The sequence below is a fragment of the Sesamum indicum genome, linkage group LG5 (genome assembly GCF_026168435.1).
Source record: "Sesamum indicum cultivar Baizhima isolate 11 linkage group LG5, ASM2616843v1, whole genome shotgun sequence".
In the NCBI taxonomy this organism is placed as follows: Eukaryota; Viridiplantae; Streptophyta; class Magnoliopsida; order Lamiales; family Pedaliaceae; genus Sesamum; species Sesamum indicum.
In genome coordinates this window covers 15,105,282-15,119,777 of record NC_142661.1, presented here as the reverse complement: position 1 = coordinate 15,119,777, position 14,496 = coordinate 15,105,282, and the positions used below count along the sequence as shown (strand labels likewise).

Here is a 14,496-nt window from a genome sequence, read left to right as displayed (position 1 = left end):
AGAAAATGATATCGACAATGATGTTAACTTTAATCTGTCCCAACCCTGTTTCTTTTTCCATCAAAATTAAGTAGTAAAATTGTATGTTTTATGTTTTTTTTGAATTAATTAATGTATTTAATTATCATGTGATCCAATTAATTTCACATAGCATACGAGGTATTAAGAATTGCATAGAACTATATATATATATGATGTGGAAGACAAGTTGGCCATCTTTTGGAGGAAAGAAATGTGACTTTTCTTCTTCAAACTTGCACAAAAGATGGCCAACTTGTCTTCCACATCATAATTTTAGCCACATAGGATTATAAATCAATAAAAACGCATTTAGGTGTCATGCCATGTCACTTTTCCGGCGCAAATTATAAATCCAATCGACCGGAGGACTAAAACTAATCAATTTTCCAAGTTACTGGAGTTAATAAAAAATGGGCATACTTATAAGACTAAAACTATAATTGGGCACACTTAACGGACTAAAAAAATATTTTTTCCATATATATATATATATCCGAGTGACACGACTAATTACTCCAGCTAGGTTTGGGAAAAATAATATTAATTATCAGATTGAACTTGTCATAATTAGATACTAAACAGTTTTAATTAATTATTCTTTTTGGACAAGTGTATACTTTCTTTAAATTGCTCCTCAATTAAACCATTTCTATAATTAGTGTTAGTGTATGTGACACTGCTCAAATATGAGTGCATAATTTTTTGTAGAATTTTATTAAAAAATATTTATTATTTTAAAAGTATATTTTTTAATTGAATAAATTAAAAATAAAAGAAAATACAAAAAAAAATATTGAATAAACGAGTGAGGAAATACAAAAAATAAATGAAATTGAGAACAGGAAAAATGAGAAATTGACAATAAAAGAAATAAAAGAAATAGTGCGATGATTTGAAAAATAAAAAAAATTATCAGATCATAGAATTAGAAAACACCTATCTTTTTTAATTATATATATATATATATAGAAAGTACAGAGATACAGTTGAACTTTATGGGTGACCTCTCCCTAATCGATGTCGGCTTACTTGTGGAAAATTAAACCTCTCAATACATAAAAGCATGGTGTGATTGCTGCGAGATTAGCAAAACATATCCAAATTTAATTCGATCAAATTTATATCAATTATATGATAAGTATAATATATTTGTTATGTGATTAGTGTATAATTTAAAAAAAATTATCAATCACATAATAAATATAATATATTTTTTTATAATTTATTTAATTCAACTACTAAATTTTGGTTCATGTAAGAATTTTTTTATATATATAATTTTAGTATAATTCATATAGTATGTATATTTTTACCTGAGAAAAAAAGGTACCACCTTTTTCCACCACTTTGGTGATAAAGCAAAAGCAAAGGAAAAGAAAAAATCATAGAAAAGAAAAAGGGAAGCAATAAAGAAAGGAAATAAAAGAAAGAGAGGACACAAAGACAAAGCTTCTCAAAACCCCATGGATGATTCATAGTTCTTCTCTCTCTCTCTCTCTCTCTCTCTCTTCTCTCTCTCTCTCCTACTTAATCAAGTGTAGAAGAGACCCTCAAGAAAAGTTTGTACAAGGACCTCTTCAAGAGCTCCCAAGAAAAAAAAGGAAAAGTGAAAGTGAAAGACAAACCAAAAGGGGGAGTTGAGAAAGTGAAAGAGGAGGAGACATTGATTATCAATCTTTCAACTTGAGAGGGTAAAGAAAAAGGGATTCAAAAAGCTAGCTATGAATCAAGGAGTTGTACAGAGCTCACCGGTGCAGCAGATGGTGGCTTCCGGCAGCCCCACCTGGTGGAACATCAACAGCATGAGGCCTCCCCCCCACTACCATCAACACCACTCTTTCTTGGCTGCTCCGCCGCACCATCACTTCCCTCATCATCTAACACCACCGCTCCTTGCTACTTCCTCATGGAATGATTCCCAGGAGCTCCCTGAATCATGGAGCCAACTACTCCTGTACATTCACATCTCTCTCTCAAATCTATTTTTCTTGATTCATGCACTGTCCTGGTAATTGGACTTCCATCATCGTGAAGGCCAATATATATTTTCATACAAATTTCATATATTACATGTATCAGCTTACAAAGCTCATAACTCTACAGTTAAATCATGAAAGTCTCACTTTCCATCTCTCTCTCTCTTCTCTTAGATTGCCTTCTTTCCTTCGTTCCATAAACCTACAAGTTATATCTATCTAATCGTCTTGTGATGTTGATGATGATAGAACTGATTTCTTTTCACTTGGTTGCGTAGAGGAGGATTAGTTGGCGAGGAAGACAAGCCTGGTTTGAGCCATATGCAGGCTAAGAAGCTGGAGAATTGGGAGCAACAACTCCTGAATCACACCTCAAACAGCTGCGCCGTAGATACCTTAAAGCAAGAAACCTCGGCAAGTTCCTACACGTACGGCCCTGGAAATGTGGAATTCCAGTCCGCAAAACCCACTAACTGCTGGTCGCATCAGATTGTTTCTGCTTCATCTCCCAAGTCATGTGTTACCACTTTGAGCAATAACATGCTCGATTTCTCTCCGAAATCCTCAGATTTGAAGCACCCACACCAAGATCCTTCATCTGAGGTACAACTAAAACACACTCGCAACTAGGGTTTCTGAAATACATATTTCATAGTCTAATCATCTGGGGCTAATTCATCCTTCCCAGATTCTTCATTCTTGCTTAATTTTAGGCATATATACCAATATCTTCCCATTCTTGAAAGAAAACATGGGCTGGGGGAAAAAGACAGAGTCCACTCTCATCCGGGCTAAAACCTTCTAATTCTTCACTCATGCAAAGATCAGTACTGGATTAATCTGTTGATTCCAAGAACTAAAATAGTTTCGTACCGTCGTTGCAGCAAATTGCTTAAGCTTAATCATAGATCTGAAAAAAGTTTTGGTCACCTAAGATGATGAATCTTTTGACATGTTTTACTTTATTGTGAAGTGCAACAGCAGCATGGTCACAGGTGGGGCAGCCAAGAAAGCCAGAATTCAACCTTCTTCAGCCCAGTCTACATTCAAGGTAAACTAAAGCTGGCAAATTGGCTGCTCAATTATGCACTCTTTCTTTCTCAAACATTCCCTATAGCAGGCTGTTTTCGTTTCTCAATCTCTCCTTTTCGTTTTTGGAACTTAACTGTTGTCTTTCTTGATTGTCGTCATCTTCTCACTTGCTTATTCTTTGGGTATCTCTTATATAGTCCACACACAAGAAAGAATCATATCTCTGTTGAAACATATATACATACACATATATATATATATTTATGTATATGAATTTGCACAAAGTCTCTCTACATACACATATATATATATATATATATTTATGTATATGAATTTGCACAAAGTCTCTCTACTTCGATCACATCTTTATAGTGGTTTAATTGTACTTTGACATCAGGTGAGGAAAGAAAAACTGGGCGACAGAATTACAGCCCTCCACCAGCTTGTTTCCCCATTTGGCAAGGTAAACTCCAAGCACATAAGTTGTTAAATTGGGTTTAGGCCATTATTACGGAAAAGAGCGTAGTAAGAAGATCTTTATAAAGATCACAGCCACCCATCTTCGCTTTTTAACCCTTTTCATCTTTAGGGTTTAATTTGATCTGAGAGAATTCTTTACTGAAAATAAAAGGAGAGAGAGAGAGAGAGAGAGAGAGAGAGAGAGAGAGAGAGAGAGAGAGAGAGAGAGAGAGAGAACATGACATAATAGGGTTATTCTTTTTTTTTTTTGGGTGGGGAAATGACTCTTTTTTAATCTTTTGCAGACTGACACAGCTTCTGTCCTGTTAGAAGCTATTGGATACATTAGATTCCTTCAGAGTCAAATTGAGGTGACGTTTCTATTCTCTTTCAATATTTTGGGCAACAGCTCTTGAGTTTCGGTGATGAGTCTTTTGTTTCTAAACATTCTTCTTCATTGATCCCCCTTGAATTATGCAGGCCCTAAGTCTGCCGTACTTGGGCAGTGGATCTGGAACCACGAGGCAACAACACCCTGTAAGAAACCTACCTACCTACATCTTCATCTCTCTCTCTCTCTCTCTCTCTCTCTCTCTCTCTCTCTCTCTCTCTGTGTGTGTGTGTGTGTGCTCTCTCTCGCTCTAGATATATATACATATATATATACACACATCTTTTGTGTCTTTGTGTGAATGTGGTGTTTATGTATATGATATCTAACTAGAAAAGAACATGTGCAAGTGAGCATGATTTATAATTTATATGAATTTTTTATCACACTTTTGTATTAACCACATTGATGTTATAAAAAATAAGTTATCATTGTGCATTCTTTTTTAGATTAAAAACTATAATTAAATTAAATTATAAGTAAAAAATAGGACCATATATATACAATACTTGTGTGGATCTAACGTCACTAGATAACAACGGACGTGTGATAAATATTTTTTCATCATTTATATTATATACAATTATACATATATATATATTGTATTGCAATTGTCATTCCGCATAACTATTTTTAATAGATTTTTTTCTAATTTTTACATGTATTTTTTCTCAAAGCCAACATCATTCCATTATCTTTGTTTATTAAATTTTTTTATAAGTCCAAAATTTTTATTAACTTATTATTTCGTATACTTTTTTCATATAAAAAAATCCCGAATAATTAAAAATACATAATTTTTTTATATTTTAAACAATTTTCAAAAAAAATATTATGCATACACTTGGAATGTGACTTATCAACTTTCAAGTTTGAAATTATAGATTGTCTAAAGAATATGAAAACTTTTTCAGGTTCAAGGGGAGAGGAATTGTTTATTTCCAGAGGACTCTGGCCAGGTATATATATATGCTTTATTGGATCCATTACCTCCTCAAAAGACTTTCCCGGGGAGCTCCATTTGTGATTGCTTCTTAATTTCAAACCTTCCAGATTTAATTAATTATTAATGTCTCAACTTTTCTGCAAAGAATTTGAACTGCAGAAAGCAGTAGCTTTTCAGCATTATTCTCCACTTTTTAATAATTGAGCCCCTTCAATATATAAATTATCTTTAATTCCCCTCTGAATCTGAAAAATTACCTAGTCTTTGCTCTTCTTCTCATTATTTATTTCTCTGTTTGTGCAGCTGATGAATGAAAACTGCATAAAGAGGAAAGGAATATCTGAGGTACTATAGTTAAATATTTTGCCTTTATTTGGTTCTATCTTTATGTTTTGTTACTTTGATAACATGGAAAGGAAAATTACAATTTTGGTTCGGTATTAAAGGAGGTAGCAATTTTGGTCCTGCTATAAATTTAATTTAATAGTTCGACCCTACAATTTTAAAGATTTAACGCATTAAGAACAAAATTCGACGCACATTACACTTTGGACATCTGGGTTCATGTGAGGAGGGCATTCTGAATTCCAGTTAGGTTTTCAATTTAGGGCGGGTTTTATCCTTCTGCCAATTTTTTTTAAAATTACAGAGTTTAATATGCCAAATTAATTCCAACAGGACTACAATTGTCATGCCTTATAGTTGTCTTCACTATTTTCTCAATAACTCAGTAAAAAGATTACTTTTTTTTTTTTTTTCTGACAAAGTTTTACATATAAATATTTTGGTGCCATTAATTTATAGAAAAAATTGCAATTTTGACCCCTAACTATAATGGGGTGATAATTAGTTCAATTGGAATTCAATTCGATAATTAATCCCAATAATTTGGAATAACTGGCATATTTAGTAAGCAAAAAGTCAGTTAAAATTGCAATTATTTGACTAGAATTTTGGCATATATAATGTGAGGCGCACGTACCAAATTTCAACTAAATTAACAATTTTCAATGAGTTCATTACCCTCAAATGTATCAATTTCTTTAAATTGCATGGTCTAATTGTTAGATTGGGTTCTAACAAGGACTAAAATTAGCATAATTGCAATTTTTCCCAACATGGGGATTATGTATTTAGTTTTTGTTGACTTTTTTCTTGATGGGATTGTAGGAATGTGATGAAGAAGCAAAGAAGGATTTGAGGAGTAGAGGGCTGTGCCTGGTTCCAATATCTTGCACACTTCACGTGGGGAGTGACAATGGAGCTGATTACTGGGCTCCAGCGTTTGGTGCAAACTTTCGATAAAAACTAATGATGAGAGAATGCACACCAGAAAACTGTCATAAGAAATGATATAACATCACGAGCAGTCAATCTGCTAAAGAAAATCGAAGGCTGACTGCTTCTGATGCTATGCGTTTTCTTCAGATTATATGTGCGTAGAACTTAACTAGCAGCTTCAATTAATGTCATTAATTCGAATTCGTGTGAGCTCCTCACCATGAACATATATTAGTTAATTCAATTCGAATTTGAGTTCGACGTGCTGACAATATCAGTTCATGCTTTGTTTCGACGGTATTATATATATAGATTATTATGGCAGATTTGAAGTTTCTATTCGAATCTTGTATAGCATTTTTTATTCCCATAAATTAAGCTTATTTTATCTTTGGTCCCATTTATTATGGGATTAAAAGATCACATAACTTACAAACACAACAAGAAAACAGGGTATCAGAGAAGCCAAAGCGATGAAAAGGGGAATAGCCCCCACCCAGGCAATTTTCATCTAGCTAGGGCTATTGGCGGTGTGCAGAACAGGTGAGAAGTTTACAACAGAGTTTAGTCAATTATCACGGATGAAAAAGAGGGGGATTCTATTTTCTACGGCTTGGTTAGGACAAAAACAGAAAAATACCAACACTAATGGGGGTGAACCCAACAGGCGCTCGAAACCGCCGATAAGGGTTAGAAGGGCTGCTAGGTAGGTCGATGGGACTTAAACCAGAAGAGAAGCCTATTCTTCTTAAGGGGATTTGGATATTCTTTCGGAGCTAATACCCAAAAAACCTTTGGCCCAATAGCTAGAGGCCCAATAGCTAGAGGCCTACCCACCTACTTGGGCCTAGCAACCTCCTACCCACCTGAAATCCAGCTTACAAGCTATCCACTTAAAGGCCTTGTCTGATGGTCCAACTAGAAACCATCTACCTAAATGCCCAATTGCTAGTACAACTATGATTATTAGGCCGACTTGGGGAGTCCAACTATTACTTGAAGGCCCACTCCATGGTCCAACTGAGACCGTTAGCCCTACTCGACAACCCAGCTTAGGTTACCCACCAAGAACCCCAAAAACTCGTAGAATATGCATCCCCTAGAGGTCAAAGACTTATCCCCCGCAACACCACTAGACGCCCAGTTATTGACCGATTATATAGTTGTTCTACATATCATAACATCAATTTTTTGTTTAATTACAATAAGTGAGGTGGAGTGTTTTCTAAAAACCTCTATTTTCAATTAGCATCATCAACCCATAAAATGTCTTGTGTTGCCCCCTAGGCCCTGCAAGGAGGTGGCACGAGAGCAACAAATCGATACACCTCAACTCTATGCTTGTGGTGTGTTGAGTAAGATATTCTGTACAAGTAGTCAAGTACAAAGTAAATTATAAGTTTTTTTATGATCCGGGAAACAAGATATTAAAGGCAAATCAACCCTATATATTGGTTACAAAATCATGTCTGTGAAAGAACCTCAATTGCCCAACAGAATATTGTTCTATTGGAAATGCTATACTTATAGATCTTTTCGGGCCAGCTAGAGGTACCTGCTACAGTTCTACAAATGCTTTGGTCGATTGTTATTTGGAACGAATCGCCACAAGTCCACAGCTACATCAACCTCCTTTTTCTTGTGAAATTTGTAGAGTTGGGGCACATCAAAATGAAGCTACAGAAAGACAAGTTTTTCAAGGATTCTCATAAGTTGGTGCGAGTTATTTTTGCTATGGATGCTAAAATCACCAAATTAAAGAATGCAGGATCAGCAGACTGTGCTAAAATATGCCACTAGGGAACAGTAAGTCAAGATGAGGTACCTCACATAGAACCTCGGCAGTGCTTGCATTATATTCTCTTAACGCAGTTCTTTTGATGTGCTGCAGTAAGAAAAATATTAGGTAGATATTTAATTAAATGACAGCATATTTAGCTCGAGTTTCCTTCACATTCTACTAAAGATAGTAGAGAAATATCATGGTATGCTAAAATTGTAGAAATTTAGCAGATGACAATTAGGCAAAAATTGGATAAAACTGCACATAGAACATAAGATGGAAACCAGATGAAGCTCACATCTGTTAAAATCATCATACAATATCGTAGAGATAGGAACAGTCATCATGCATGCACGACAGAATATGTCCATGGAAATCTAATGGTGAGAGGTGTATAAGAGCAAAGAAATTAAGTACATTCCTAACTATTGCACAAATAGATACCTTGTGTCATATATCCTATGCCTTATGTTTTTGCTATTAGCTTTTGGAAACATTTCATGTTGGGGGCAGATGATGTAGTAAACTATAAACAAAGAGCAGAAAAGTAGGACTTCAAAGTGTGAATTAATGGGCCAGCCGACTTCAAACCATCTAGGTTAGATGCTTCTGAAAGATCCCTAATCATAATCAAATAATGCACAATCATAAGAAAGTCTAAGTGACATCAACAGGAACATAAGATTTACTGTGCAACAGACCAGGGAACCATATGCTGCACTAAAATTTTACAATTCAAAAATTTATGTGGAGGACATTGAAGAGGTACATGAAGCAAAGTGATCGAGAATGACAACTCCCATAGCCTCTAGCTTTTATTGTATTAATTTTAACCTTAAAATTCCAGTGATCCTCTTCTTTTGTAATCTTTAACTACTGTTTCCATGGTTTTGGATATTTCGATCATACTTTGGTATCTAACTATTTTGCTCAGAAGTGCCATTACATTTCCTGTTGCATCCATTTCCCTCATAAACCAAAGTTAGCTCCAAGGTATCCATTTCAGTGGAGAGAATCTTCAGTTGATTCAGGTAAGGGAATAAAGCTCAATCCCATGATCCATGAAAGTGCTAAGATAGAAAAAAGAAATGAGAGAATTAATTCTTCATAAACCAACAGTCTCATTTTGCCAGCCGGATAGGATAAAATACAAAGATAATCACAATAGCAGCACCAGGAAAAAAGCAGTTGCACCAGAGAACTAGACTAGGAGCGAAGGCAGAACTCAATATTTACATAGAAGCAAAAAGTCATTAGACCCAACAACCAGGCGATACATAAGGAGAACTAAATATTGCACAAAGGTTGTAATCAAACTTGCAACTCCAAATAACAAGCATCATGAGGCAAGAGAGGGAAGAACCAATATTTGATTTATTTGCAATATGAATAATGAAATTGTACCCTTATTCCAGAAGAAATTTTTTGATATAACATTTAATGGAGAAACAATAAAATAATCAAACGTTCCAAATAAAGCGATCTAACATCTCTTGTTGTGGTCTTGTGCAAGGAATAAATTGCTCCAGAAGCCACCTGACATCAATTTGTCAATTTGTCAGAGAAGTAAGACAAATGCATGAAGCAAAATAGAAGGTGATATATCCATTAAAGCATCATGGATAAATCAGAATGTAGTTCATGATTGCACCTTCAAAGCCATAGACAGAAAATCCATGTCAGCTCCTTTCTTCCTCGTCCCAAAAGGAGGATTCATTACTACAGTATCAATAGCTCGATCTGTGCAAACTTCAAGAGCAGTTGTCAGCATTTTGATTTACTTCTCATCCAGGATGTCTACCTATAACAAAGATGCTTTGATGGCTGCATTTTCACTTATAGAATGGAAACATTTTTTGTCCAGTCCCAAGTATATGAGAGCTTCCCGTTATATTCCCATAATAACTTTTGGATCAACCATCACATTTCATCTTAAATTTAATTACTATAATGTGAATCTTTTTGTTTCCTGGTGGGAGGGAATTTCTTCAGGAAGAATTACCTGACAATCTTAAGTTCCTGATATCACATTGAATGAAATCCATGTCTAACTGCAAGTTAAATTCATCAAGAAAAGTAAAGAGTCGTATAATAGTGCGAAATGTCTAATACAGACGGACTCTGAGATGAATTATAAACTAGAACTTAAGACCTAATTGAATGACAAAATTAGGACAAAACAGCACCCAGAAGATATCATAGATTAAGCAAAATAAACAACAGCATAATCACATAATATATTGTTTTTGATCCAAGTACCTCTAGCTCATCTGCATTTAAGGATGCAATTTCAATAGACTCCGCAGCAATATCAAAGCCAATAACATGCCTGGTCAATGAAAAGAAGCATCAATAAGCCTCATGATACACAACATAACTGGCCACAAAACCTGCACACGTCCTAACTCACCAGGAAGCAGATTAAAGAGAAACCAATTACTTACTCTGCACCCAAAAGACCAGCAGCCAGTCCAAGTGTACCGCACCCACAACCAAAATCTGCCACCACCTTATCCGACACATCCCCAAAGGAATTCTCTGCCTGAATTATGCTAAAGGATGGAATCTCTAAGTACCCATAAAGGAACTATTAACAATATTGAAAACACACTGACAACCAAAAAGTGCATCAATATAGTATATGACCAAAAAAGGCACTTGAGAGAATTAGAGAAAAAGAGAATAATCGGGTGTAGAGAATATTTACGGTGTAGAGCAACCGAGACGCAATGTGGGGTCCAGTTGGATATTGTTCCAGTTCAATCTGTTACACAATTAGAGGATGCCATTGCACTTAGCATACAGCAGTAGTCTTGTACAAAGCAAATATAATAAGCAGCAAAAGAGCACAGAATAAGATTTACAGAGCGAGAGAGAGAAAGAGAGACCTTTGGATTTTCGGACTGTTGAAGGGAACCAAGAAGGCCGTCTAACTGTTTCAGCTTCATCTTCAATTTGGGGCAGCTCAGTGCGCGTCTCACATTCAGAAGACAGGAAGGTTTTGGAGTGCAGAGCCCTAATTGGGAAAGAAATTGTAAATCAGTAATATAACATGGCTGGAAAATGAGTGAGGACCATATTTGGCCTAATTAAATAATAATAAAATTTCATAAAAATAAGGTAAAACTAAAAGTAATAAACTATTTGGCCATAATGCTGCCCCTTTCCAGGGGAAAAGAGGCAGCATTGCTGCTTCTCTTAACTCGTTACAATGCTACCCCTGTAACAGAAAAAAACAGAGAAAGAAACTGCCTCTATTTACCTTATAGATGTACAAAAAAGAAGAAAAAAATCTCCACTTATATCTATAATTCAATAGTTAACTTCAAAAATATTTCTTAAATCCATGAATACACCAAAATAATGATCTAAAAAACATTGTTCAACTAAAGTGAATAAACTCTTATAAACATATGTTTCACAATATTAATTTTGATACAATAAAGAAAGAGTTTTGCTTCTCTTCGCAATGTAATGCAACTTTGCCTATCCAATCCGGATAATTATACAGAAACCATGTGTAAGCAAATCAAGTTTAACTCCATCAAGAGTTTTGAACCTTATATTGTTGCACAAATGACAAGGACAATGAATCAAGTTGTCTGGACCCATCACATTTTCTTTTGCAAAGTTGAGAAAGAACTCTACACCTTTAATGTACGACTCAGAAAAGGTATTTGTCTCACTCGTCCAACTTTTATCCATGACCTTGTACCTAAAAATGACATGTTTACATCTATACATATTAAAAAAAATATTTCTAGTATTTAAGTCTTTGAAGATAGTGAACAAAATATTATGAAAGTTATCAACTATAACGGTTCTCTAGCATATGTCAATTTTCATTATTGTCATTCCCAGAGGCATCTCCTAAAACTGCACCATGAAAATACATTTTAAATAATCTAGATCATTATCAAGAAATGTACAACTAGTAATTAGAGAACTCTAGACAGAGGTTGGATCAGAAAACTAGAGGCAGCCTCTAGTTTTCTGATCCAACCTCTGTTTAGACTTTAGAGGTTGTTTCTGCTGCAAATTTTATCTAGCAGAAACAAGCATCAGCCTCCGATATAATGCAGAAACAGCCCCTGTTCTGTTTCACCCCAAATTTCACAAAAAATCAACAAAAAATTCCAAATTTCACCCCACCCACGCGCATATAGCTGAAACTAACCATCAAAATCACAACCTACACACTTGAAAGCAGATAAAGCAACTAATGATTATCATGTGCAAATAATGAATTGAATGTGAGAATTGACACAGTAACTTCATTTACCACAGAATATTTTGGGCGTAAATAGATGAAATTACCTGTAGTAGAGTAATCAATTTGTGCCGACCAAGAAAACCCACCGATACTACTAAAATCCACAACCTAAACACTTAGAAAAAAAAAGATAAATCAACTAGTGATTATAATATGCAAAGAAAAAATTCAAGGTTAGAATTGACATAGTAACTTCATCTACAACGAAATAAATCATTTGGGTGGCAAAAGATGAAATTACCGTATCAGTTTTGCACCAAAGAAACCCACCGCCTTTGACGAGATTCGGATGGAAACTTGGAACTTTGTATGGTAATCTCAATGGCGTAATCACTTGCAAAGATGAAGGTGTAAAGAGAGAAAGAGAAATCGGTCTTGGTTGAAGAAAGAGAAAGGGAAAAGGAAAATAACGATAAACGAGAAGGGAGATTTGATGGAAGAATAAAAAGAATATTATGTAATTTTAGATAGTTTTTAGGTTGTGTATATATGTGACAAATTTAATTCCTCATATTAATTTATTAAAAATAGAAAAAAATGAAAAATTTAAAAAGACTTAAAAAGTTTTTATAGGGAATAAATTAAGAAAAGTGGGAAATATGTAATGTGAGGAAAACAAAGTTGTCACATTTTATCAATATTTATTGTGAGGAAATTATACATATTTGTGACAAATAAAATTTCTTTACGACAGATGCATGCTATAATGAGAAAATTAAAAGTGGTCACAATTTGTATTATATAATGTGACGAAAATTTATCTCCTCGCATTTAATATATTATATATGATAAAATTTAATTTCCTCACATAAAAAGATATTTTTTTTGTATTGTCCCTCCTATATTGTTGTAAATTTGAAATTATATAAGTGGAATATAACAAAGAATCATGTCTATTATAAATGAGTAGCCTTTTCGTATTCTTTAATAAATCCGTCATGGGTTGATGTATCTCTAAGTAGCCTTGGTAGCCTAAATTTTCTTGGAGTCCATCTGAATCTCCCCTCTCCACAATGTGTCCAAAAAACTGATAGTCTCATAAGCAAACGAGCATTTCGGCACCTTCACATAGAACTCGTGCTCGAGGAGTATCACCAGAACCTGCCGCAGATTCTCTACGTGTTTGGCCAAGGTTCTACTCTAGATAACAATATCATCCTAGTTGTACACCACCACAAACTCGTCAACAAACTGTGGAGTATCTGGTTCATCAGAGTGCTAAAGGTTGCTGGAGTGGTTGTCAGGCCGAAAACCATGACAAGAAACTCGAAAGCTCTATACCTCATTACCACTATTGTCTTCACGTCATTGCTCTTTTATTTCAACTTGCCAATAGCCCGACCTCAAGTCTCTATCTTCGTAAAAATATTTCGCCTGGCTTAGATGGTCGAAGCAATTTGTTACAAGTGGTATAGGGTATTTATTCTTCATAGTGATTTTATTTAGCGCTCGATAGTGTCAACACATACGTAAGGAACCGTCGGCCTTCTTTTGGAACAGCACATGTCCCACCATACAATTACTTAGTGGGCTTGATAATGCCACTCTCCAACATATCCTTCAATTGCTTCCTAAGCTCCAAGCTCAGGCTGTGACATTCTATATAGTGCCCTGGCGGGAGGTTTCGTGCCAGGTACCAACTCGATTTCGTGATCCACTGTCCTCTTCAGTGGTAGATTCGGAGGTAACTAGTCTGGCATCACATCCTCGAACTCCTTCAACAACTTTTTTAATCACGCTAGGGATGAGCCTTGACGCTTATTCAATTTCCTCAAATCAAATGGTGCACAATTAGGATGGTTCATTCCGCTTGCACCCCTTCTCGAACTGCATTGCCGAAAGATTTTTCTCGCCAGTCCGCCCGGCCAGTGTGGGGATGATATAAGGTTTGATTCTCAGCATCATAAATGAATCAACATGCTAATTAAGGTATGTGTATCTCTCAAAAACTCAAGCCTAAGGATGAGCTTGAAATCATCCATCACCACAACAGAAATATTGGTTTTGCTCTTGAAAGGACCAATCTTGGTCAGCACAGATTTGGCCACACTAGCAATAGGTTATCGGTCAAGTTAAACACTTTCACCCAACTAACTCCCTTCCCTAACATGAGCCCGAATCCCTCCACTTTGGCGCTTGCAAGGTAGTTGTGGGTAACTCTAGTATTGATCATGGCACGGATTGGCTTACCATGGATCTTCACATCAAATAACATTAGCCATTTCTTCTTAGATGTTCGGGGCTGTGTTTTCTTTTCAGAATGGCTCCCAATTAGAGTCGGTACAGTCTTTCTTGCCCGGGGTGGCATCGTCTTCTTACATCTACTTGATGGGA

At 35.4% G+C, this 14,496-nt stretch overlaps 2 protein-coding genes across 4 annotated transcripts; one reads left to right on the top strand and one right to left on the bottom strand.

Annotated features, from left to right (window-relative positions):
- Window positions 1–1,454: 1,454 nt before the first annotated feature.
- Window positions 1,455–6,378, top strand: LOC105162076 (basic helix-loop-helix (bHLH) DNA-binding superfamily protein). The gene is made up of 9 exons (XM_011079997.3): window positions 1,455–1,975; window positions 2,276–2,600; window positions 2,971–3,048; window positions 3,427–3,492; window positions 3,794–3,859; window positions 3,969–4,025; window positions 4,794–4,838; window positions 5,129–5,170; window positions 5,996–6,378. The coding sequence occupies exons 1-9, from the start codon at window positions 1,743–1,745 to the stop codon at window positions 6,128–6,130; spliced, it is 1,047 nt and encodes a 348-aa protein (XP_011078299.1). The 5' UTR covers window positions 1,455–1,742; the 3' UTR covers window positions 6,131–6,378.
- Window positions 6,379–7,480: 1,102 nt separating this feature from the next.
- On the bottom strand, window positions 7,481–12,619 carry LOC105162077 (uncharacterized). 3 transcript variants are annotated; one of them, XM_011079999.3, is made up of 11 exons: window positions 12,404–12,619; window positions 12,207–12,270; window positions 10,778–10,905; window positions 10,597–10,653; window positions 10,334–10,431; window positions 10,149–10,218; window positions 9,892–9,940; window positions 9,541–9,629; window positions 9,378–9,425; window positions 7,932–7,991; window positions 7,481–7,783 (listed from the first exon to the last, which is right to left on the bottom strand). In XM_011079999.3, the coding sequence occupies exons 3-11, from the start codon at window positions 10,835–10,837 to the stop codon at window positions 7,673–7,675; spliced, it is 642 nt and encodes a 213-aa protein (XP_011078301.1). In that variant the 5' UTR covers window positions 10,838–10,905; window positions 12,207–12,270; window positions 12,404–12,619; the 3' UTR covers window positions 7,481–7,672. The 3 variants fall into 3 exon arrangements, with proteins under 3 accessions (XP_011078301.1, XP_011078300.1, XP_088736617.1); XM_011079998.3 differs by having other exon boundaries at window positions 9,541–9,638; window positions 12,207–12,277; window positions 12,404–12,617; XM_088880491.1 differs by having other exon boundaries at window positions 12,207–12,277; window positions 12,404–12,615.
- Between the last annotated feature and the right edge of the window lie 1,877 nt (window positions 12,620–14,496).